At 45.9% G+C, this 26,770-nt stretch overlaps 1 protein-coding gene across 1 annotated transcript in view; it reads right to left on the bottom strand.

Moving 5' to 3' along the window:
• Nucleotides 1–25,919, bottom strand: part of MAL2 (mal, T cell differentiation protein 2) — a 67,855-nt gene extending 41,936 nt beyond the window's left edge. Inside the window, exon 1 of the mRNA XM_040433056.1 lies at nucleotides 25,641–25,919. Coding sequence (XP_040288990.1) covers nucleotides 25,641–25,769 — 129 coding nt within the window. The 5' untranslated portion in view covers nucleotides 25,770–25,919. The remainder of the gene's footprint in view (nucleotides 1–25,640) is intronic.
• Nucleotides 25,920–26,770: the final 851 nt, after the last annotated feature.

Genomic DNA, 26,770 nt, shown 5'->3' with positions numbered 1-26,770 from the left:
ATTGGGCAGACTAGATGGGCCAAATGGTTCTTATCTGCCGACACATTCTATGTTTCTATATGTGTAATTTTTTTGGTAAATAAATTCCATTAATCCATTCACAATGTCATGCTCTTCCAGAGGTTTTTGTAAGATTATTGGGCAGTTTCTCTGCCTACAAGATATTATCACAGATGCTTAGTTTACATTTGCAGTTCTCAAAACTGAATTTGACTCAGCAGAGATCACATGCCTCTTCTTCACAGCAAAAATATTATAACATGAACAGAGTTGAGAAAAATACCTTAATCCTAACTTCTACAAACCTATGAATGCAGAATCAGCCTAATCAAACTAATATGAAAAGTTGTTATTCTAAAAATCTTCATCTACTTGCATATTATAAGTTATACCAGCAAGAATTTGTCTTTATGTAGAAAACTATGATTTAAATCAAATCCACCCTGTCTGGAGGCCAATGGGATTGTCTCAGAGTCTATACTGCAACTGGCCAAATTCATCCTCACCCACAATAATTTCTCTTTTGGCAAGGAGGTATATTTACGATGCACTGGGACTGCCATGGGCCGTAAAATGGCACCGCAATATGCAAATCTTTTCATGGCAAAACTGGAAAGTGACTTCTTGGTACCCCTCCCCCAAAAAAACCTTGGCCTACTTCCGTTTCATTGATGACATCCTAATAATCTGGACTGACTCTGAACATGAACTGATAAAATTTCATGAACGATTCAAAAAATTCCATCCCGCCATAAACCTGACCCTCAACTATTCACATACAGAAATCAGCTTTCTGGACACCACCATAAAACTTCAAGATGACTCAATACAGACGCATCCCTGTATCGAAAATCCTTGATTGGCCTACATACCTCAACCCCAAAAATATTAAAAAAGTCTATCATCTATATCTCAGGCCATCAGATATAACTGAATCTGTTCCAGCCCATCAGACGGGGATGAGCATTTACAATATCTGAAAAGAACATTTTTACACCAGGGCGATCATCCCGCTTCAATTGAAGATCAGATCACAAGAGCCACCAGGATCCCCAGAAGTCAACTTCTCCAAGAAGGAAAAGAAAGAGAACCAGCGTTTACCTCTGGTTGTGATCTACAACCCACAATTAGATGTACTGAGGAAAACTGCCGAAAAAAAATACACCATGTCTTACATAAGGATGACCGGCTAAAAACAATCTTCCCGCCTCTATGGGGGATGCCGACAGATTGATCTGGTTTGCAGTTCTTCTGGGGGGAGGTGAGGGCATGACTTCACTTGCCGACATACAGTACAGACCAAAAGTTTGGACACACCTTCTCATTCAAAGAGTTTTCTTTATTTTTATGACTATGAAAATTGTAGATTTACACTGAAGGCATCAAAACTATGAATTAACACATGTGGAATTATATACATAACAAACAAGTGTGAAACAACTGAAAAATATGTCATATTCTAGGTTCTTCAAAGTAGCCACCTTTTGCTTTGATTACTGCTTTGCACACTCTTGGCATTCTCTTGATGAGCTTCAAGAGGTAGTCTCCTGAAATGGTTTTCACTTCACAGGTGTGCCCTGTCAGGTTTAATAAGTGGGATTTCTTGCCTTATAAATGGGGTTGGGACCATCAGTTGCGTTGAGGAGAAGTCAGGTGGATACACAGCTGATAGTCCTACTGAATAGACTGTTAGAATTTGTATTATGGCAAGAAAAAAGCATCTAAGTAAAGAAAAACGAGTGGCCATCATTACTTTAAGAAATGAAGGTCAGTCAGTCAGCCGAAAAATTGGGAAAACTTTGAAAGTAAGGGCTATTTGACCATGAAGGAGAGTGATGGGGTGCTGCGCCAGATGACCTGGCCTCCACAGTCACCGGACCTGAACCTAATCGAGATGGTTTGGGGTGAGCTGGACCGCAGAGTGAAGGCAAAAGGGCCAACAAGTGCTAAGCATCTCTAGGAACTCCTTCAAGACTGTTGGAAGACCATTTCAGGGGACTACCTCTTGAAGCTCATCAAGAGAATGCCAAGAGTGTGCAAAGCAGTAATCAAAGCAAAAGGTGGCTACTTTGAAGAGCCTAGAATATGACATATTTTCAGTTGTTTCACACTTGTTTGTTATGTATATAATTCCACATGTGTTAATTCATAGTTTTGATGCCTTCATAGTCATGAAAATAAAGAAAACTCTTTGAATGAGAAGGTGTGTCCAAACTTTTGGTCTGTACTGTATATAGACGTATTCGCGGCACGAGTTCAATAGGCTTGGTAAAAAATGTGTTTGCATCAAGACATCAAGGTTGCAGATCTAGCCCTCAAAATGAGAGAGGGTTTAGAATATATTAGAAAGGCAATCCAAAGCGAACAGTGGCGAGAATCGCAACTGAGAATCTTACATAAAGCAATCTATGCTTTTAACCTTTCATACTCTAATGCCCCAGCTCACTATCTTAGAAAGTGCCCTAAATGCTCACAACCAAAAGCAGATCTTTTACACAGGTTGTGGAGTTGTGCACATATCAAACCACTGTGGGAAGAGATAATTTCCTTTATCAGAGAGGTTTGGGATGTAGAGGTAAAAGGTAGAACCCCAGCAGTGTATATTTCAATATATACCAGTGGGACAAGATGAATCCCAGGGGAAAGGAGTTGCGGAACCAGGGGTGCATATTGTCCTCATGGCGGTAAAGAAGTGTTTATTGCGTCATTGGCTGACTAATACATCTCCTACAAAGGAAGAAGTTATAGGTCTGGTGAGAAGGATACTTTATTTGGAAAGGCTGGAAGCTGGTAAAAGTAGGGAGAAGGCAGTGGCAAAATTCATAACAAAATGGAGGAAACTCGTTGAGCATATTTTAACGAAAGAGGAAATCAAAGAATTGATATCCCCCTTTGTGCAAACCAAGTGGTATCTGGAAGCAAAAGTTTAGGGCACACTAGGACTACTTGAGGTATAGGAGAGAAGTCACATATAGAATCATGAGGTTAGAAGGTTTTCAGAGGTGATGTTTAGGATCAACATGAGCAACGTGTTGGGGGGGGGATATAAGAACTGACATGGTTATCTTTTTTCAAATGTAATCATATGCTATAAAAGGATGTACATGATGTGATATGTCTGAGACATAGTTGTATACTGCATACAATGTGATTTCTCAAATGTATGCTATTTGCCTTTTACATCCAAATAAAGAAAGTTATATAAAAAAAAAAAAAAAAAAAATATAATAATAAATCTTCCCAGATCCTACCTTACTGGCTTACAAACAACCTCCAAATCTGAGTAATATTCTGATCAGAAGTTCATGGCCATAAACCGTAGATCCAGATCCCCAACACACAGCAGGACTATAAGATCCCTCAGGCATTCACATGTTCTACATCTAATGTTGTGTATCTGAATATCTGCACTAAATGTCCTGTTGGGGGCCTCTATGTTGGAAAAACAGTACAGAAAGCAAGGATGAGGTCCCACCACCACATAATTAAAGAGAAGAAGCTTCACTTTCCTGTGGCTAAGTATTTGTGCAGCCCAGGACACAATGAAGGACACATGAAAGTTCCAGAGCCAGAATTTGGGAATACATATTTATAACACAGCTTGAAATTTTAAATACTGGACTGAATTTGTCCCCAGGATTTATGGCACACTATAAGATCTAAAGAGCCCTCTATAGACATATTGGGGGCACCAGGTCTCTGAGATAACATCAGTTTAGAGAACATAAAACTTTCACACCCCTTATCTGTAAGATAATTAAGGACTCATTCTCAAGATCTTTGATATTCAGTTGTTTTTCAAATGTCCATTCATCACACCAGGTCTCTGTTCTTATTGTATACAGGGAGTGCAGAATTATTAGGCAAGTTGTATTTTTGAGGATTAATTTTATTATTGAACAACAACCATGTTCTCAATGAACCCAAAAAACTCATTAATATCAAAGCTGAATATTTTTGGAAGTAGTTTTTAGTTTGTTTTTAGTTTTAGCTATTTTAGGGGGATATCTGTGTGTGCAGGTGACTATTACTGTGCATAATTATTAGGCAACTTAACAAAAAACAAATATATACCCATTTCAATTATTTATTTTTACCAGTGAAACCAATATAACATCTCAACATTCACAAATATACATTTCTGACATTCAGAAACAAAACCAAAACAAATCAGTGACCAATATAGCCACCTTTCTTTGCAAGGACACTCAAAAGCCTGCCATCCATGGATTCTGTCAGTGTTTTGATCTGTTCACCATCAACATTGCGTGCAGCAGCAACCACAGCCTCCCAGACACTGTTCAGAGAGGTGTACTGTTTTTCCTCCTTGTAAATCTCACATTTGATGATGGACTACAGGTTCTCAATGGGGTTCAGATCAGGTGAACAAGGAGGCTATGTCATTAGATTTTCTTCTTTTATACCCTTTCTTGCCAGCCACGCTGTGGAGTACTTGGACGCGTGTGATGGAGCATTGTCCTGCATGAAAATCATGTTTTTCTTGAAGGATGCAGACTTCTTCCTGTACCACTGCTTGAAGAAGGTGTCTTCCAGAAACTGGCAGTAGGACTGGGAGTTGAGCTTGACTCCATCCTCAACCCGAAAAGGCCCCACAAGCTCATCTTTGATGATACCAGCCCAAACCAGTACTCCACCTCCACCTTGCTGGCGTCTGAGTCGGACTGGAGCTCTCTGCCCTTTACCAATCCAGCCACGGGCCCATCCATCTGGCCCATCAAGACTCACTCATTTCATCAGTCCATAAAACCTTAGAAAAATCAGTCTTGAGATATTTCTTGGCCCAGTCTTGACATTTAAGCTTGTGTGGTGGTCGTCTTTCAGCCTTTCTTACCTTGGCCATGTCTCTGAGTATTGCACACCTTGTGCTTTTGTGCACGCCAGTGATGTTGCAGGTCTGAAATATGGCCAAACTGGTGGCAAGTGGCATCTTGGCAGCTGCACGCTTGACTTTTCTCAGTTCATGGGCAGTTATTTTGCGCCTTGGTTTCTCCACACGCTTCTTGCGACCCTGTTGACAATTTTGAATGAAACGCTTGATTGTTCGATGATCACGCTTCAGAAGCTTTGCAATTTTAAGAGTGCTGCATCCCTCTGCAAGATATCTCACTATTTTTGACTTTTCTGAGCCTGTCAAGTCCTTCTTTTGACCCATTTTGCCAAAGGAAAGGAAGTTGCCTAATAATTATGCACACCTAATATAGGGTGTTGATGTCATTAGACCACACCCCTTCTCATTACAGAGATGCACATCACCTAATATGCTTAATTGGTAGTAGGCTTTCGAGCCTATACAGCTTGGAGTAAGACAACATGCATAAAGAGGATGATGTGGTCAAAATACTCATTTGCCTAATAATTCTGCACGCAGTGTATACCGTGTTTTATGCCCTATAAGAGGCGCCGGCCCATAAGACACACCTAGGTTTTAGAGGAGGACAATAAGAAAAAAATATTTTTCATTAGACTAGCAGTCAGACCCCCAATGTTAATCAGACCTCAGCTGACAGCCCCAATCAGACCCCCAATGTTGATAAGACCTGTTGTGGAAATTTTATTAGGATGTGTTTCTAATATATTGTGTATATTGTCATCATGTCTCTCAGTGTCAGGGTAAACCATTGGAGTGGATATCTTCCTGTGTATGTCCTGTCACAGTGCTGGGCTGTGGGCCGGGGGAGACTGATGTGTTCAGCAGAGCAGCGTTTTGTTGGCTGATGTATGGACGCCGGCTAGGGCCCCCGCGCAAGACGCAGATTTATTGGCTTGGCGTGGATGCATTTGTTAAGAGAACAATATATGAAAGGAACGTGCGTTTGTTTTCTCTAGTGCGCCTGATCAGCCGCTGGAGATAATGACGTTGTCCTGTAAATAAACATGCATGAGGATCATAGTAACTTTATCTGGCATTGATCACTGAGCAAGGCTGGATAGGGTTCGCTCCAGTGGTTATAGGATACATGTGCTTGTTAGCTGGCTATGTTCTCATCTTCCTATGTCATCACTTCCTGTATGTCATCACTTCCTGTATCCTTGTCTTGGGCCAGCCCCTTTTACACCTTTTGGGAGTAAATAAAAGAAACAGACTGAGCAGGGGGAAAGGAGTTGCTCAGAAGAATTCAAGATGGTAACACCTGTGTCTGACTCTGACTGCGGTTGAGGGAATAGGGATTTACCTTTCCTTACACAAACTTTGATGCGAGCGGATTACAACTATTAATATTTCTACAACAGACGCCAATCACACCCCACATCAGACCCCTAACCAGACCTCAGCTCAGACAACAATGTGAATGACCCCAATCAGACCGCAGATAAGAGCCCAAAAATAAATAAGACCCCCCATTCAGACCTCAGATCAGCCCCCATGCCTCTTATCATCAGCCCCCATGCCTCTTATTAGCCCCAGGCCTCTCATCAGCCCCCAAATGCCTCTCATTAGCCCCTATATGCCTCTTATCATCGGCCCCATGCCTCATATCACATAAAATATAAAAAAAACACCTCTCTTGCTCCGGACACCACCGAGATCTTCTTCCTCCTGTAGACGGCTGTGCTGTGATCCGACGCGCACAGCGTGAGTTAACAGTGCCCTCACGGTGTGCGCAACCACAGCCGAGGACCAGGAAGCGGTAAGTACACAGCCTTCACCGCTTCCCGATCCTCTGCTACTAATGAGCACTTCCATAATGGAAGCGCTCATTAGTATTCGCCCCATGAGACACAGATCCATTTTCCCCCCACTTTGGGGGGAAAAAATGCGTCTTATGGGTCAAAAAATACAGTATATTGCTGTTTCTTCGTACATTCTTGTAGTATGCCTGATGAAGGGACTGGTAATGTCTCGAAAGCTTGCTATGTAACATCATTGCTTTGTTAGCCATTAAAAGATATCAAACCTGCAGTTCTCTGATTTTGTTTCTCATAATAAAGGGCACTAAACTCGTTTTCTACTGGCTAACACGATACCAGACTTTTTCCTTTTTCTTTTAAAATACAGGGGTGGCATAGACAGCACCGGCAGCCCAGTAAGAGTGGGCTGGATTATTTTTTGGGGCGACCAAGGGGATGTCTGAGTTATGTTAAAATCTCCCCTTTGCCCCCAGGTGTATGTTCACACACAGCGTAATAGGTTGGCGGAAAAATACTTGGCTAATTTCAAGAGAAACTGATATCAATTTCAGCAGTGTTTTTTTTTTTTTTTTGCGGTGTAAAGTCCTCAAAAATGTGTAAAATACGCTCCATATAGCACAGCAGCATATTTGGAAAGTACTGTATTTTATAGTAAAATTGCCAAACCTGCTAGTTTTACTGAAAATGGCCTCCAATACAATGGGGGGGGGGGGGGGGGAGGGCCTGAAAATCCCATGGTAGCACATTTTGGAAAAACAGAATTAGGGTTACTGCACTACATACGACAGAAAATGTCGAACGTCTCAGCTCAGTATTTGGCATCTACCAGACGTCATCTCTGGCAGATACAAATGATAAGAGATAATCTACTGAAATATGAAGCTGCTGTACTACAAGAAAATTTAGACTAGCACATTTATATTCATAGTCACAGGTGCATATCCATAAAGCAAACATGGTTGGTAAAAAAAGTTGGCTGCACAACTTTACACATACAAACAATAGAGCTGAGAAATGGGGATCATTCTAAATTAAAGTGGTCTTATACCTACTGTAAATGGAAAAATGGAAGCTCTTTGCGCACATTTTGATCAAACTTGTGTCAGGCCCATCTACCAGGCGTCAAGGTGGCTTCCGCAGACGTACCCAACACTAATATACCGCCTCTCTTGGACTTACCTTAGGGTACTTTCCCACTAGCGTTTTTCTTTTCCAGCATAGAGGTATGTCACAGGGGCTCTATACCGGAAAATAACTTATCAGGCATATCCCCATGCATTCTGAACGGAGAGTAATCCGTTCAGGATGTCTTCAGTTCAGTCTGTTTGACTGATCAGGCAAAAGATAAAACCGTAGCATGCAACGGTTTTATGTCCGGCGAAAAAAACTGAAGACTTGCCTGAATGCCGGATCCAGCATTTTTCCCCATAGGAATATATTAGTGCCGGATCCGGCATTCAAAATACCGGCATGCGCAGACCGGTAAAAATGTGAAAAAAAGATACAAGACAGATCCGTCTGTCCGCATGACAAGCGGAGAGACGGATCCGTTCTTGCAATGCATTTGTGAGACGGATCCACATCCGAGGAGAGCTGGTACCTACACTGCCCTGAAAATGTAAGCTTAGATCTAGATGTCTCACAAATGCTTTCAGTCACATCTAGATCTGAAGCTTACATTTTCAGGGCAGTGTAGGAACCAGCTCTCCATTTCTCAGCTCTATTGTTTGTATGTGTAAAGTTGGGCAGCCAACCAATCAACCATGTTTGCTTTATGGATATTGAGGGTAGCGCCTCTTTTAGACTGAGCAACGCCCATCTGCCTGGGGCTTCTGAGCAGAGTACAAATGTAGCTGGTTCCTACACTGCCCTGAAAATATAGACTTAGGCTTCGTCTACACGACGACATTTGTCGGGCAAAACTACACTGCAACATTTGTCGCGCGACATTTTGTTGCACCAATGTCGCGCAACAATTTTTATAATGGCAGTCTATGGTGTCGCACTGCAACATGCGACATGCGACATTCGCAGAAAAATCCATCTCGAATGGATTTTCTGCGACTGTCACGTCGCAGTCGCAGCATGTCGCAGTGCGACACCATAGACTGCCATCATAAAAATTGTCGCGCGGCATTGGTGCAACAAAATGTCGCGCGACGAATGTCGTCGTGTAGACGTAGCCTTAGGCAAGTCCGAGAGAGGCAGTATATTAGTGTTAGGGACCCGTCTGCGGAAGCCACCTTGACGCCTGGTAGATGGGCCCGACACAAGTTTGATCAAAATGTGCGCAAAGAGCTTCCATTTACAGTAGGTATAAGACCACTTTAATTTAGAATGATCCCCATTTCTCAGCTCTATTGTTTGCATGTGTAACGTTGTGCAGCCATTTTTTTATCAACCATATGAAACTGCTGTGTTTGATTGTTTCAGCCTTGCTAAACCATTAGGGCATGTTCACACAGCAAAATACATGGCAGAATTGATGGGAGGCCATCAATCTGATCGGAGGGGTCTGACCACTGGTACCATCTGCAGATCAGAAGACTGAAGGAGAAGAAGTGAGCATCTTGGCCCATTCATTGCTTACGCAGGCACAGCTCGCCACGTACTGTTGCTCCTGCAGCTCAGACCCATTCACATAAAAAGGAAACAGTTGCAGTACCAGGAACAGCCACAATCACATGTGTGGCGCCGTCTCTGTCCTGTTGAGTGCTAAGTTAAAGGGGTATTCCCTTCTGAGACAATGGGGATGTATCGCTAGGATATGTCCCCATCGTCTGATAGGTGCGGGTCCCACTGCTGAAACTGGAGCGGTGAAGGTGATGGCTGGAGGATCCTGGGTTTTCCAGGGTCCGGCCACCACCAAGCGCTCTCCCCATAGAAGTGAATGAGAGCAAACTGTGCTTGCGCAGCCACCACTTCCATTCATTTCTATGGGGCCAGACTACAACTCCCAGCATGTCCAGGCCATTATTATGAGATGTCAGAGGACAATTCAGAGAGGGGGTATAAGAGGAGATGACTATAACTCCCAGCATGTCCAGGCTGTTATTATGGGATATCAGAGGACAATTCAGAGAGGGAGTATAAGAGGAGAGGACTATAACTCCCAGTCTGTCCAGGCTGTTATTATGGAATATCAGAGGACATTTCAGAGAGGGGTATAAGAGGAGATGACTATAACTCCCAGTCTGTCCAGGCTGTTATTATGGGATGTCAGAGGATATTTCAGAGAAGGCTTATAAGAGGAGAGGTTTGCAACTCCCAGCATGTCCAGGCTGTTATTATGGGATATCAGAGGACAATTCAGAGAGGGAGTATAAGAGGAGATGACTATAACTCCCAGCATGTCCAGGCTGTTATTATGGGAGATCAGAGGACAATTTAGAGGGAGTATAAGAGGAGAGGACTACAACTTCCAAGGTTTCTCAGGCTCATCACTTTTCCTCTCCTGAACTCTGCCCCCCGCCGTCACTGGTCACATGACAGTGACATCATCACAGGTCAAAGAGGACACATGGTCACCCTACGCACCACTTCTCATAGTTTCTGCTGCCCTTAGAGTGGCCAGTCATAATCACGTGAGCAATAATGGCCAATCCGAGAGGAGGGCTGGACAAGCAGGGAGTATCTTGGACTACTGATGAACAGCGGTACTCTGAGTAGTGGTGCGGCCATCTTGGATGACAGAAAAGGAACCTGGGTATCAACGGATCTGCAGCTGAAAAGATGAAAACGAGATCACCAAAATACCCTGAAACAGTGGTCTGCAGATGGATATTTGACTAAGGGCTCTTTCACACCTGCGTTCTTTTCTTCCGGCATAGAGTTCCGTCGTCGGGGCTCTATGCGGGAAGAATCCTGATCAGTTTTATCCTAATGCATTCTGAATGGAGAGAAATCCGTTCAGGATGCATCAGGATGTCTTCAGTTCCGGAACGGAACGTTTTTTGGCCAGAGAAAATACCGCAGCATGCTGCGCTTTTTGCTCCGGCCAAAAATCCTGAAGACTTGCCGCAAGGCCGGATCCGGAATTAATTCCCATTGAAAGGAATTGATCCGGATCCGGCCTTAAGCTAAACGTCATTTCGGCGCATTGCTGGACCCGACGTTTAGCTTTTTCTGAATGGTTACCATGGCTGCCGGGACGCTAAAGTCCTGGCAGCCATGGTAAAGTGTAGCGGGGAGCAGCATACTTACCGTCCATACGGCTCCCGGGGCGCTCCAGAGTGACGTCAGGGCGCCCCAAGCGCATGGGTGACGTGATCGCATGGCACATCATCCATGCGCATGGGGCGCTCTGACATCATTCTGGAGCGCCCCGGGAGCCGCACGGACTGTAAGTATACCGCTCCCCCGCTCCCCGCTACTACTATGGCAGCCAGGACTTTAATAGCGTCCTGGCTGCCATAGTAACACTGAAAGCATTTTGAAGACGGATCAGTCTTCAAATGCTTTCAGTACACTTGCGTTTTTCCGGATCCGGGGTGTAATTCCGGCAAGTGGAGTACACGCCGGATCCGGACAACGCAAGTGTGAAAGAGGCCTTAGCTATTTTCCCTGGTCATGTTCAAAGAGAGGAGAAACCAAGGGAATATCAACAAGCTGACCAAACCAAATGGTGTTATTTCTGTAAATGTTCTATTGTTCTTCTGTTCAAGTTTATCAAGTCAGAGCGAAACCTCTGGATTCTGTAACCATTACTGATGTACCACCACCAGGGGCGGACTGGGAGCTTACAGAAGCCCTGGAAAAAAAATAAAAATAAAAGTGGTCCCATGTTGTAGGTGAGTCCAAATTGACAGAAGGCGGGTCAACACAAGTAGGCAGGGCCAGCAATACCGTAGTGCAGCAAAAAATACTGTTGCCCTCGTTGCAGTACTCTACTGTATACTCAGGATGGTGATACAGTCAATTTCAGGAGGGCACCTGCAGCTGCTGGCCAGGTGTTTAAACGGGTTATCCCAGGACTGATGTAAAGAATGAAAATCAGACATCATATAGTCCATGACGATCTCTTTCTAACAAATCTAGAACCAACCCAGTCCTGTACCTCACATGGATCCAGAGATCTCACCATTCATTGCTCGGTGAGATTTATATCAAGCTGTCAGCTCAAGGGGAGTGTCTTTTCTGCTGCAGCTCAGGGGCGTGTCTCAGCTCTCCCTATCACAACTCAGGAGGCAGTTGTAGGATAAAACTGAGCATGTGCGGCCATCTCAGTGACCAGGTCAAAGAAATAAGAAAAAAAAACTGCAGGTGGCGCTGTACAGATACATTTTATTAAATAACTCAGTGGTTATGCTAAATTGTTAATTACATACAATTACAAAAGTATTCAGATCCGGGTGCTGGTTTGAAAACTGTAGAATATTTTACATGTGACAACCCCTTTAAGTACCTGATGCACATAGCATTAATCAGATGATTACGTATCCAGCCAGTGGCCATGAGGAGGACTTAGGTGGCCCCTGAGCATCAGCCCACCAGGAAATTTCTCTGTAGGATCTATGGCCAGTGCAGTGGTGTAGCGTGGGGGTGGGGGGTGGGGCCAGGGGGGCCGTTGCCCCGGGCGCCAAATTGTAGGGGGTGCCAGGCAGCAGGCAATATAATGAGGGTGATGGAAGCCTTTGGCTCCCATCCCCTCCGTTCTGCCTCATAAGCTTCAGGCCAGGCTTGAAGCCTAAGAAGCAGTAGAATAGTGCAGGAGATCGCGATTACATCACCGTGACCTCCTGCGCCGGGTATTGCGAGATGACGTGATGACGCGGCCCAGGAGGGCAGGGTGATGTGTTCCTGACCGCCTGCGCTGGGACGCCCGAGCAAAGGCTACAAGAGGCGAGGGGCACTATGAAGGTGGGGGAAAGAATGGGGGCCATTGCATAATATATAGAGGGGCCAATATATATTATAAAGAGCGGCCATTACATATTATACATAGGGGCCCTTATATATAATTATACAGAGGGCCCAATTATAATGGTCCCCCTGTATAATTATTATATATAATGGCCCCTCTGTATAATATATAATGGCCCCCTGTATAATTATTATATATAATGGCCCCTCTGTATAATCTAATATATAAAGCTGAGTGTATGTGTGTGTGTGTGTGTGTGTGTGTGTGTGTGTGTGTATGTCCGCTAAAGGAATCTGCACCGTCGCATTTACAATCACGAAATTTAGCACACAGGTACATAAGGTGTCCGGGAAGGTTTTAGACCAGGTCTCAGCTCTCTAGGACGTACCGCTCCAGAGATATTCCCAAAAAAATGCATTAGCCAATAGAAGCCTGGTCACATGACCCTTATGAGCCGATAGAGGCTCGCAGGTCCTTCAGCCTCCACATACAGTTTTACTCTGGGTTTCCATAACAACCCAGCCATTTATTTTCACTGCTGTAGATGAGCTTTAAAGGAAATCTGTCACTAGGATAATCGCTATTGAAGTAAAGCCATTGCCTAATAGCACTTAGTACCTTATTTCAAGATGCGCCTTTTTTCCAGCAATAGATGTTTTTATCCTCTGAAAATCCAGTTTATTTGATATGCAAATGAGCCAGTAAGGTGCCCAGAGGGGCGTAACTTTTGCAGGAAGTAGCCCAGACACGCCCCCTGCCACAATGTCTCCACCCTCAAAAGACTTAAAACCCCGCCCCCAGGTCCGCTAGGCCACTATCCCATTATAGCCCATGGGTTCTGGTGGTCAACGGTATCTGTCTAGGCCGGATCCGGTGAACTCCGGCAGGCTATTCTCTGTCGGAAAAAGCCTGCTAGATCAGTTGAACGGCGATGTGAACTTACCCTCATGTGTAACAAAACATCAGATCTCTAGCTGCGCTCTAAGCCACTATGCACACACAGCTGAGTTTACTTTATAACATGGACAACATTTTGTTTCTGGGCAGATAAAAAAATATTTTTTTCATTTTTTAATCAAATAAATACCACAAGGCGGAAACAGGAAAAGTATCGTCTTCTTGAGGTTTTAAATTGGAACGGTTTTTCAACAAGCTTTGCATGAATCAATAGTACTAGAGAAGATAAAAATCTGGCCTTTTAGTTGATAAAAATACATCTTTCTCCACTCATGAGCTACTTCTTCTCCCTGTCTCCAGAACTAATCATTCACCCGAAATTGACTTTTAAAATCTAAGAGATGACACAGATTATCAGATCACTGAGGGATCAGGTTACAGGCTCCAATAGAAAGAGAAAAATTGATCCACGGCACTCACCAGTCCATAGATTTTATTTCAATCCATTAAAACAGCACTAAGGGTAGCTCAGGCGGTACAATCAGATAAAGCCTATGGCCGTTTTGGGAATGCAGACCCTTTTTTAAGTCATTCAGGTTACAGGCTGCCCACAGAAGTCTACTGGGAGTGGGAGCAGCTGCAGTGGGAGAGATAAGCAGAAAGACACAGAAATTCTGCTGAAGGTTCTAGTAAGTTTTCTATCTCCTCCCAGTGCTGGACTCACAGCTACACTGCTCAGTACGGCTGTATAATGTCCTCCATTACTGCTACCGCTTTTGAGGGTATGCTACAAAGAGATAGAAGAACAACATCTCCTCTTCTCTGTGTGCAGTGTATGGGAGACATCATAGCAGCTGGTCTACATACTGTATATCTGAGCTCAGGGAAAACTGACAATAAGAGATTGAGCCTCTATAGATAAAATGGTGCAGAATGCAAGTCATATAATGATCAGACATAGTGTGACTCCTCAAGTACGCACATGGCGCGTTATTATAAAAAGTCACCTGCAACAAAGGGTACACTTTAAAGTTGGTGGAGATGAATTCTAAGAATACAGTACTATGACAGCGGGTTGATGTATCCCTCAAGTTCAAGCCTCATCGTCCACTTGAACCAAATGTGACAAGACTAACGCTTCAGGGTCCGTCCACACAGGACATAAAATCTGCAATGCATTCATGACAAAATCCACATGAACTACATACAGATTTGGCTGATGATATGGCTGCAGATTTCAAATCCACACTGCAGGTTAATATACACTGTGGATTTTTTGCAGCTTGTAGATAAGATTTATAAAAATCTTATCATTTACTTTGCAGGTACTGTAAAACGCTATGGATTTGCTTTGGTGGAAAAACTGCTGAACATACCAATAAATATTTGGACTTGCTATTACAATACTTGGAACAGTCGATATTGCTTGGGTAGGAATTAAACAAAATACAAGAAGCAACCAACCAGAGGAATCATGACCTTAAGGCCATTGAGAAACCTGGAGGCCCATATAAGTCAATGAGTTAGCTCTACCGTACAGGTTCCATGTGGCTGCAGTAAAGCTTCAGTAAAGTCACTATCTGATTTTATGTGCAATGCACTACCTTTAAGGGTTAAAAGTGGATGTGCACCTGTTCTGTATAGTGCGACACGGCGTACTGTATACCAGCAATCACTCTCATATACAGACAGTGTGGTCTGGATCCTTGGTCATACACACGTGTATTGTGAGTCCATTATCCTTTAAAGTTAAAATGTGCGTCCCTCTGTGTACTTTAGATAGGCATTCAGTGATAAGCCGGAATGTAGTTTATCATTAATGAGCCACATTGATTGCAACTTGAATGAATGGAAATGGCGCTTTAAAATATGAATCGGCCATTGGCTGTAAAGGAGAATGAGTGGGACACTTGTGGCGGGAGTGAGCACCCCCCTACTTGAGATCAGCTGCAATCCCTGTGGTCGGACCTCCTCAATCAGTTGGTCATGCAGTATACAAATAGCTGAACCATACAGTATGTGCGTACGTAGCCACACAATGCATATACCACCATAGAGTGCTGAAATAATAGTGACATACAGCGACCAAATAGCAGATAAATACACATGGGGAGAAAATTGTCAGAAACCTTCCGTTAAAGAAAGAAAAACCCACAATGGTCACTGAAATAACTTGAAACTGACAAAAGTACTAAAAAATTTAAATTTACCAAAAATCTAAATCAGACATCACTTTTCAATTGTGGATCATTTATAAAACAAACTAATGAAACTGGTCTGGACAAAAATGATGGAACCCTTAACTTCATATTTTGTTGCACAACCTTTTGAGGCGATTTCTGTAGATCTCAATGAGACTTCTGTACCTGTCCACAGGTATTTTGGCCCATTCCTCGTGGGCAAACTGCTCCAGTTGTCTCAAGATTGAAGCCAGACTGCATGTTTCAGCTCCTTCCACAGATGTTCAATAGGATTTGGATCAGGGCTCACAGAAGGCCACCTCAGAATAGTCCACTGCTTTGCTCTTAGCAATTCTTGGATGTTCTTAGTGCAGCATACGGGTAGGTTACCCGACACTGCTAGGTTTTATGTGTATTTCTCTTTAAGGAAGTTAGGCCTGCAGCAGGCAATGCAGATTCCAGCCAGCAGAGGGAGCTCCCAGTTCAGTATAAATAGGCAGGGCCTAGCCTAGGAAGGGAGTTCAGAAGTTTCTAGAGTCTGAGGAAGCTGAGAGAGAGACAGGGGCAAGCTCAGAGAAGCAAAAGGTACTCAAGATAACAGAGGAGGTACTTTATAAAGATAAAACCAAGGATATACACCAGAGCTAGGGTATTGGGCCTTGGAGAAGATTTTCTATGTTCCAGGATCAGTCAGGAATAGAGTGCAAGCTCCTGTACTGCAAGTCCTGTGTTTAACACTCTGAAGTCGCCTTGCTATATCTGTATTGCCTGCATCAAATGTACTGCAACAAACTGTCTGCAAAGGAACTGCGTTTCCAGCTATGGCCATGTTTGATGACTACTAAAGTTTGAGTTCTGCTTTAACATCACGTGGTTCCTCAGTTATTCCTGCTATCAGCAAACGGCGTGCCACCGTTTAATTGGCACTGGCGTCACGAACATTTCCTACAATCACCTGCCCTTGCAGAGAGTCAGCCGTCTCAGGTTAGTGTCTATTGCACTACAACACCCAGGAACATTTCTAAACACAACTTGAGTACGCTGCACCTCTCTTTTGGCGTCACGAACAGGATATGCACGCTTTCTAGTGCAAGAAGCGTGAACTTTGTGCCTTATACAGTTGCCCTGTGACCAAAGTGACAAATTGCCTGTTTATTTAAAGTGGACTTTGTGGACTGAAAATCCTACCCAAAGTGTTCCTAAAATCTCCAAAACACACTGTGCAGTGTTGCGCTATCAAGAGGAAGGAAATCGCCACACCGGAGTGTGGTTTTATGGACTTTTCAACAACCCTGCTTGCTGTCAGGGAATGGTGACCAAGATGGCCACCGGCCGCCTGGAGTAAAGTTTCCCGCGCTGCTGAGGACCTTCGTGGGCGGATCCCTTCAAAGACACAGAGAATCCCGCCCCTCGTCATCATCGCACCGCCGCGGCCCTGTTTCTTCTACGTCACCGCGTACTCAGGACGTCCGGAATCTCTCGAGACTTGGACTGCGCAAACCCGGCGATACCGGTAAGAACTTGTAACCGGAGGGAAGGGGATTGTTCCGGCCCCTTTAGTCGCCAGCGGCCACATCGTAATAAGCTAACATGTCAGAACCGGGAGTGCCTGAGCAGCCGGCCACGGGAGAGCTTGCGGCTCCTAATCATCCTACAGCCCCCAGCATGATGCCCTTTACCATGCCTTACTATTTCGGGGCCCCATGGTTCCCCCGCTACAGAGGAGAGACCCATACCCTAAGAGACTTTAAAGAAAAGTTGCTGGCATTATTCAAACTGTACCCCATAAATGCCGACCAGCAAATGGAAATCCTGCTAGCGCAGCTGGAGGGAGCTGCCCGCAGGGAGGTATTATCCTGGCCTGCTACTGAGCGGAGTACTCTAGAACAGATATTCACCCGCCTCAGGGCCACTTTTGAAACTAGGACTGCCTCAGAGATAAAGATGCACTTCTTTGGCAAGAAACAGAAGTCCGGTGAGTCCCTCCGTGACTATGCCCTATCACTTCAGGAGGCTTTAGGGGCTGTAATTCAGATAGATCCCAAGGAGGCTGATAACCAGGACCAGACCCTGAGGGAACAATTTATCAACGGGGTGTCTAGTGAGCAAATAAGGACCCAATTAAAGATGCTGTCCGCCCAGCACCCTAACAGTGCCTTTCTGGACTTTAAAGAACTGGCGATAAAAATTCTGGGGTCAGCAGTATCTACGGAGTTAAACACCCCACCTGAATCATCAGCCTGCAGGCCAAAATCGCTTATCACTAACCAAGCTCAGGCCGGTCAAGCTGTTCAAGTGTCAGCTACTGATACTATTGCCATGCTGACAGAGCAAGTAAATCACCTCACTAAAAGTCTAGAGAAAGTGTGCAGAAAAATAGAGGAATGGGAAAAACCCAAAATGACAGAAGAAGAATTCCTGTCACCTCCTAGGCCGTTCCCACCTCCATACCAAGAGACTCACCCCAGGGATCCTGGGAGGCGTAATAGAGATCGCAAGCGGCCCGTGTGTACATATTGCAAAAAGCTGGGACACACAGAATCCACGTGCTGGCAGTTAAACGGGCAACCCCTGAGGCTGAGGACCACCCCTCGGGAGGTAGAACACTAGGTCCAGAGGATCCAAATTGGATGCCACGGTATGTAGGATCCCATCCTAAAATCAATATAGAGATCAACGGGGTCCCCTTTGAAGCCCTATTAGATACTGGGTCTCAGGTCACTACTATTCAGCTGCCCGCCTTTGAAAGGTTCTGGGACACCAACCAATTGACCCAGCCGCCTGAATCCTGGGTGGAGATTATCGCCAGCAATGGCAAACCAGTAAAGGTTCATGGATACTGGGAACCCACCCTGCAGGTGGGAGAAGTAACCTTGCCTCAACAGGGGGTGATAGTAGTACAGGCCGGTGACAGAGGAGGACATCCTGTCATTCTAGGCACCAATGTCTTCAAAAACTGTTATTCAGAAATACTTGCCGTATTACATCAGACTTTGCCCACTGCTTCCTCTGCATCCAGGAGGGTGATTCAAAAGACTATTAAGTGCCCAGCAGAGGTTTGCTAATGGGAAAGGAGAAATTTGTACTGCCAGGATTAGTGATATTAAGCCTGTGACTTTGCCTCCTAATTCTCAAACTCTTTTATGGTGTCGTGCTGTCCTGGGAGTCCAAGGCCGAGATTATCCAGCCCTGGTGGAACCAATCCAGATGGAGGATTACCCTTATGTGAGAGCTGCCAAGTGTCTGGTGAACGTCTCCCAAGCTAAAGTACCTGTCCGTCTGATTAACCTGAGTGATCATCCTGTTGCGCTTACTAAGCATTGCCGTGTTGCCCAGCTGTCCCAGGTGTCCTTCCAAGACATCATTCGTCTTCCAGTGACAGAAAAGCCGCCAGCTGCAGTCAGCGGACGTCCGTCGGTGACCCAGCCACAAGTGCCCTGGTGGGAAGAGCTCCATGTGGGGGACGAGACTACCCCCCAACATCAACAAGAAGGGATCCTACAGCTGGTCAAAGAGTACCACCAGGCCTTCAGTAAGCATGCTACTGATTATGGAGAGGTGAGTACCATACAACACACCATACCTACTGGCTCTCATCCTCCTATCAAGGAGAGATACAGACCCTTACCACCTACTTCATATCAGACTGTAAAAGAAATGATCCAAGAGATGAAAGACTCTAATGTAATCCGGGACAGCCGTAGTCCGTGGGCTGCACCCCTGGTCCTTGTAAAGAAGAAGGACGGTGGTATCCGTTTCTGTGTGGATTATAGGAAAATTAATCAAATAACCCACAAAGATGCATACCCACTGCCCCGCATTGAGGAGTCACTAACTGCTCTGGGCTCCTCTGCCTATTTCTCCACATTGGACTGGACCAGTGGCTACTGTAGCAACAGGAACATCAAGCTGTTTAGAGATGATTTTATAGCCTTTACCTTTAACAGGTTTGTCAATAATTTTACTCCTAATCTCCCGAGACAACTCTCTCCTTAGCTTTCTTTGGTCCATGTTCAATGTTGTACCCACCATGATACCAAACAGCACAGGGGCTAAATTTCACACTTTAAACAGGAAGACTGACAAGTTTGGAGACTCCTGTGATGCTAATTACAGGACACCCCTTAGTTTAACATGTCACTATGGTCAGATTATTCTCATTCTTTTCTAGGGGCACCATCATTTTTGTCCAGGCAGGTTTCATTAGTTTGTTGAACCACAATTCAAAAGCATTGCCTGATTTTCATTAGTTGATTTTTAGTAAATTTTTATTTGTTATTACTTTTGTCAGTTTTTAGTTATTTCAGTGACCATTGTGTGTTTTTCTTTCTTTAACAGAAGGGTACCAACAATTTTGTCCACTACATCAATCATCTAACAGTGCTATACAAGAGCTAACAATTCTGCTCTATGATTAATTTGAAGGGGGTGTCCAGGATTTTTATAATGATGGCCTATTCTCGGGGCGGCGGGGGTCTGACACCCCGCCAGTCATCTGTTTCGGAATAACTCCAGACACTGGAACCACACAGAAGAGTGGACGGAGCTGGTTGCAGCCATTCACTTTAGTGGGAGCAGCTTTGCAGTCAGCAGCTCCGTCCACTACATAATGGGCAGAGCTGTGTAGTTTTGGAGCCTGGACCAGTGATGAGCAAACTACGGCCCGCTCATCTCCATATTCATCTATATCGCCGTCCTCAGGACAGCGATACAGATGAATGGTGCGGAGTAACAGGGGAGAGGCGTCTCCCTTGCCAATTCCTCTGATAGGCTACAGGCCTAGTGCCTGTAGCCTATCAGAGGCCGTTGCAGGCGGCCCAATGACATCATCGCGCTGCCTGAGCCATACAGAGCAGGAGACAGGCCGGAAGAGGCCTGCATCGCATCACTGACAGCAGCATAAGGTAAGTATATTTGTTTATTGTTTTTATTATTTATAGTATACTGTGGCAAGAAGGGGGGGTGGGGGCCCTATATACTGGCACAATATGGACTGGTACTATGGAGAAGAGGGGAAGCACTATGGGGGCCACTATGGAGTGCATGGTATGTGTAACAGCGGTTGCTGTGCACCGCTGTTCCCCTGCTTACCACCTCGGTCCCGGGCACCGCACTCAGCGGTGATCTGTGAGCAGTGCTTCCCATTCACCGCTGCAGTCCTGGGCTCTGTCTGTATGGGTGCTGTGGTTCTGGTATCCGCTCCACAGTTCCCTCTCAGCCCTGGCCGCAGCATGCTTGCTGTTTATTTTCTGCAGCACTTTCTTAAGGGCTGACGTGCGTCGCTTCCTGGGCTTTATGGGTTAGGTCACTGACCAATCCTAGCCCTCCTGCGCATATATAAGTGGCTCAGCCCCCTTCCCAGATGCCTCAGTGTCAAGGTCCTTGTGTCCTGCTAAGGTTCCTGATAACCACTTGTGTTCCTGACTCGTACTTGTGTTCCTGGATTCTGCTACCCGTCTGATCCCTGCCTATTTGCCTTGACTCTCCTGTACCTGTGCCGCCTGCCCTGACCTTTTGCCTGTCTGACTTCGCTTCTGCCTCATCCTTCAGTCCTGCACTGTTGCTCCTGATAACGACCCCGCCTGCTGACATCGCTTCTACTTCTGGTACCTTTCGCTGGTACCTCCTGATCCGCCCGGACCAGCTGCCTTGTGTGCCTATCCTCCTCAAGAGGTAGCGACCTGGTGTTCCCCTCGGGAAAGTCTATCCCACCATCAGGGGTACTGTGAAGAATTGAGAGGTTCACTTAGACAATGCCCTTAGAGGAGGTGGGACTTGTGGCACAGTGGGTTTACACCCGCTGATTTGTGACAGTATGGCGCTCAGCCCATTCACTTGAACAGGACTGAACTGCTCCTAGACCACGTGACCGATGGATGTGACGTCACTGGCCTAAGAAAAGCAAAGAGAAGGCCGTGGCGCTCACAGGAGCATCGCTGCCTTCTCAAACAGCTGATCGGTGGGGATCCTGGATGTCTGACCCCCACTGATCAGATACTTATGACCTATCCTCTGGATCTGATCGGTGGGGGACCAACACCTGGGACCCCCGACGATCAGCTGTTTGAGAAGGCACAGGTGCGGAGTGCCGCGGTCTTCTTGCAGCTCACCAAGCACAGCGCCATACACTGTATAGCGGCTGTTCCTGGTATGGTGCTCAGCCCCATTCACTTGAACAGGACTGAGCTGCTCTTAGGCCACGTGACTGATGAACGTGTCATCACTGGCCAAGGAAAAGCAGAGAGAAGGCCACGGCACTCACAGGAGCCCTGCTGCCTTCTCAAACAGCTGATCAGTGGGGATCCTGGGTGTCGGACCCCCCACCAATCACACACTGATGACCTATCCTGAGGGTAGGTCATCAGTATTAAAATCCCTTTAATGAAGAGGATGCTGTAAGATGTTTCGCCCTATAGACACGCCAGGACTAGGTAACGTAAGGTTCTACCTCTCTTACAACTATAGTCACAACCCTACACACACCCTGCATGATAGATATACGCAGATAATAGAGCCTCAGTCCGTATATGTGACAACATGCACAGAATGGAAACCACTCCTTAACAAACCATTAAAAAAAAGACAAGTCAAACTGCCTTTTGTCTGTAAGACGTGCCCATAACAACCAGGATTTAGCAGGCAAGCTAAGGATGTGTACTGGTGCCCTGCCCTAAAAAGCTGGCTCAGCCCCAGGTATCACCGTCAGAGCTTGTTACACGACTTGCAAGCCAAGGTTGCATATTTATATTTTTTTTCAAAAGTGTTAAGATTCAAAAATAACCAAAGATTCAGAAAGAATTGTAAAAAGAAAACAAAACTATTTCGGTGGCGGGGGTGACTCGGTATTCAGAACCTCTGATGACAGCTACAAAAAAAAATTCTATGCGTAAAAGGAAAATAACTCTCCGCTCAGATCATATCTGGCACGCATACGAGGAGCATTTCTCCTACGAGATGACACTCAACTTTCAAAGAGTCCTCCGTGGCAACTCTGACATGTTACACAGTGACACTTCCATCGCTCCCCGCTAGGTTGAAGCGCTGAGGTAGAGAGACTGCAGCTACCTCTCCCTCCTCCCCCTCCGCATGTCTTCTAGTTGCTGCTCACGTTTTTGACGGTCTCTGAACATTTACAATGAGCCTACAAGCAGGAAAGGGGGGGATTTAAGGTTGTGGGAAGGAGAAGATGATGTCACTTTCTCCTATTAACATACAAGTTATAACAGGAAGACTTTAAAGGGGTTATCCCATGATTAATAAAGAAAATCAGACATCATATAGTACATGACAATCGCTGTCTAATAAAGCTAGAACCAGCCCTGGACCTCACATGGATCCAGAGATCTCCACATTCATTGCTCCAATTGCTTTGCTAGATTAATTTCAAACTAGCAGCTCATGGGGACGTGCCCTTTCTAGGGGGCATGTCCTGATGTCTCTTGCTGTCACAACGAGGGGAAGGGGAACAAAAAAGGGGGTTGGTCAGGACATCCCAATGCGCAGGTGCACGTTTCTATGGCTGGAAAAACATACAATACAACAGCTTTCCGCAAACCAAATAAAGTACGAGGGGTGGGGGGTGCCTTTTAGCTGAAGCTCTCCCCCTGTAACTGTCACAGCTTCTAACAGTAGATACAGCTGCTGAAAGTTGAAGTATGCAACTGAGCATGTGCGACCACCTTAGTGATGTTACTGAGATGGATGGAGAAATAGGGAAAAAACAGCAGGTGGCTATACTAAATTTTTTTATTACATTCAATTACAAAAGTATTCAGGCCCCGGTCCGGTTTAAAAAATTGAAAAGGTTTTTCGTTCGTGTCGAGCCGGTTTGGATTGCTGCATCCGAACCTGACTCGTTTAAAAAGGTTGTTAGCAATACAGCCTCCGTCCTACTGTAAAACGTATGGGCTCCGAGGAGGACTTTGTGAACTTGCGGCAAATATCGCGAGACTTGCTTCTTCTCGACACTTTGTTTATTCGCATAAATTACAGTGTCAAAATTCAGAGTTCAGCTTCCGATTTTGATGCTGTCATTTATGCGAATAAACGAAGTGTCACGATATTTGCCGCAAGGGCCCATACATTTTACGCTATTGTTAATCAAGTTTACAAACGAATCGGGTTCGGATTGCTGCACGCTATTTTTCGTAGCATAGCCCCTCCAGGTCACACTTTCCGGTACCTCCTTGTTAAGCTATCTAGAAGCTATATATTGATGCAACTTCAGAGCAGCTTATTACATTCTTACTGGGTCGGACCGGCCCACCAGAGGAACCTGCAGTGGGCCCACTTTCTGAAGCCATGGCGGGCCTCACAGGTCTGGTAGAAAAATCCCATTTGGAGCTATCACTTGTCACTAGGGTCTATTTCTTTGGGAGTTGGGCCCCAAAAATAATTTCCTCTGGTGGGCCCAAGGAACCCCAGTCTGACCCTGCATTTATATATCAATCTGTGGTGTACATACATAATACACCGCCCACTGATTGCTGTGGGCCCATGTGGTGCCTCTGGGTTCCACCGATGGCGTGCAAGCATATGGCAGAGGACGGGTCTGTCATTGGACCGCCATACAGGGAACTACACAGAATTGTGCCGCTCCAGCCTGACACTATCTGGGGAGGCTGCTGTGAGGACTGAGACATTGAACTTTCTCCTAAGTTGTTTATAGAACATTCAATATCTCGGAGAAGGATCTGAACCCGTGACACAATACAGCGAGGGACTGAATGCAAAGATCAATTTACACCACATTCAGATTAACCCTGCCAAGACAAGCAGCGCACGCCTCCGTCCTCTCTTATACCTCCTGTCAAAGAATTCCTTTGTCACCTTCCAAGAATCTTCCCAGAAGAATGACAGCGAGTTGTAAAGTAAGGAGGACAGGGCTCTCCATGGACGTCACACATCTCCACTCTCCACCTGCTAGCCTCTGGGCGGTATACTAGATTTTGCCGTATGGAGTAGTGCAGCAGACGTGGTTTGTGACTGAGAGGTGTGATCAAAACAAAAATATATCTAGTATGTTTTTTTTTTAAACATGAGAGCCTATGGGCAAGGTGGAGACTGGAAAAGCTGGAAACGTAGAGGGCTGGATCCAGACTGACTGGGGCCGTGTCTTCTACTGACCCCACACTCCCTAAAGGACCACATAGTGCCGAAATAATACATACTAATGTCAAAGAAATACTGCATGTGAGAGAGAAAGAAAGAAAGAAAGATAATGAGATAGATAGATAGATAGATAGATAGATAATGGATAGATAGATAGATAGATATTGGATAGATAGATAGATAGATAGATAGATAGATAGATAGATAGATAGATAGATATGAGAAAAAGAAAGAAAGAAACAAAGAAAGAAAGAAGTAGATGGAAGAAAAAAAGAATGTGGTAGATAGATAGATAGATAGATAGATAGATAGATAGATAGATAGATAGATAGGGTGATTGATATGAGAAAGAAAGAAAGAAAGAAAGAAAGAGCTGATAACAGACAGATGTCACAGTGTTCCCCATCTTGCACACATCACTATTACACCCGGCCATGTACCTGGGCCCAGGGTCAAGAGGAGCACAGGTGACATCCAGGAGATGTGCATTAGGGTGGCATCTATGGTGGTTGGTGAGGGGCCCACGACCAGTATCACCCAGGACCCTCAGTGCACACCTGCTGTGACCCGGGACCCTCAGTGCACACCTGCTGTGACCCGGGACCCTCAGTGCACACCTGCTGTGACCCGGGACCCTCAGTGCACACCTGCTGTGACCCGGGACCCTCAGTGCACACCTGCTGTGACCCGGGACCCTCAGTGCACACCTGCTGTGACCCGGGACCCTCAGTGCACACCTGCTGTGACCCGGGACCCTCAGTGCACACCTGCTGTGACCCGGGACCCTCAGTGCACACCTGCTGTGACCCGGGACCCTCAGTGCACACCTGCTGTGACCCGGGACCCTCAGTGCACACCTGCTGTGACCCGGGACCCTCAGTGCACACCTGCTGTGACCCACCGCACAGACACTACTCCCCCTGCCGGGATTTACTTACCAGCTCCAGACAGATGAAGGCTCCGGAGTACGTCCTCAGCACCTCGGGTCCGGTGGGTAAGCCTCCGGAGGCGGCAGGGTAGGACAGGGTGGCGGGGCTGGGCACCGGGGGGACTCCTTGTTCGGCCATGCTTGCTGTGTTTGTGTGACTGGCAGGTAGCAGGCACTGGGCGCTGTCAGGCTGCTCTACCTGAGGGCGTCACGTGACCGGCAGCAGACCCGGCCCTGCCCTGCCAGCCCGAGAGCTGCCCGTGTGTCAGAGGAGCTGAGCATGTCAGGAACTGCACAGGTGATGGGAGAATTATCCCCGGAATCAACTGTCACTGCTATGTACTTACCTCACCTGTGCAATATGGCTGCATGTAGGTACACATAGTGGATGGCAGAGCTTATGTGGTGTCAGTGCTACTACCCCACTGCCTCTCCACCCCCAGACGTGTCCATATCCGCCATGGTGCCATATGAAGCGCTACTTTTGGATCCACTGCGGCTCCTGGCAGCAGTAGAACTTGGTCCAGGTTCACACTTGCTGTCTGGCAGTGTCCTCTGGATCCGGCGTAGCTAGATAGTGCCAAGTACCTGTCGGACCCCACTGTGCTCTTTCACACTTGCGTTGTTCTTTTCTTCCGGCATAGAGTTCCGTCGTCGGGGCTCTATGCAGGAAGAATCCTGATCAGTTTTATCCTAATGCATTCTGAATGGAGAGAAATCCGTTCAGGATGCATCAGGATGTCTTCAGTTCCGGAACGGAACGTTTTTTGGCCGGAGAAAATACCGCACCATGCTGCGCTTTTTGCTCCGGCCAAAAATCCTGAACACTTGCCGCAAGGCCGGATCCGGAATTAATGCCCATTGAAAGGCATTGATCCGGATCCGGCCTTAAGCTAAACGTCGTTTCGGCGCATTGCCGGACCCGACATTTAGCTTTTTCAGAGTGGTTACCATGGCTGCCGGGACGCTAAAGTCCTGGCAGCCATGGTAAAGTGTGGCGGAGAGCAGTGTACTTACCGTCCGTGCGGCTCCCCAGGCGCTCCAGAGTGACGTCAGGGCGCCCCACGCACATGGATGACGTGATCGCATGGATCACGTCATCCCTGCGCATGGGGCGCTCTGACGTCATTCTGGAGCGCC

This window comes from Bufo bufo, chromosome 5 (genome assembly GCF_905171765.1).
Source record: "Bufo bufo chromosome 5, aBufBuf1.1, whole genome shotgun sequence".
In the NCBI taxonomy this organism is placed as follows: Eukaryota; Metazoa; Chordata; class Amphibia; order Anura; family Bufonidae; genus Bufo; species Bufo bufo.
The sequence above is the reverse complement of the archived record's forward strand: the minus strand, read 5'-3'. Positions and strand labels throughout refer to the sequence as shown.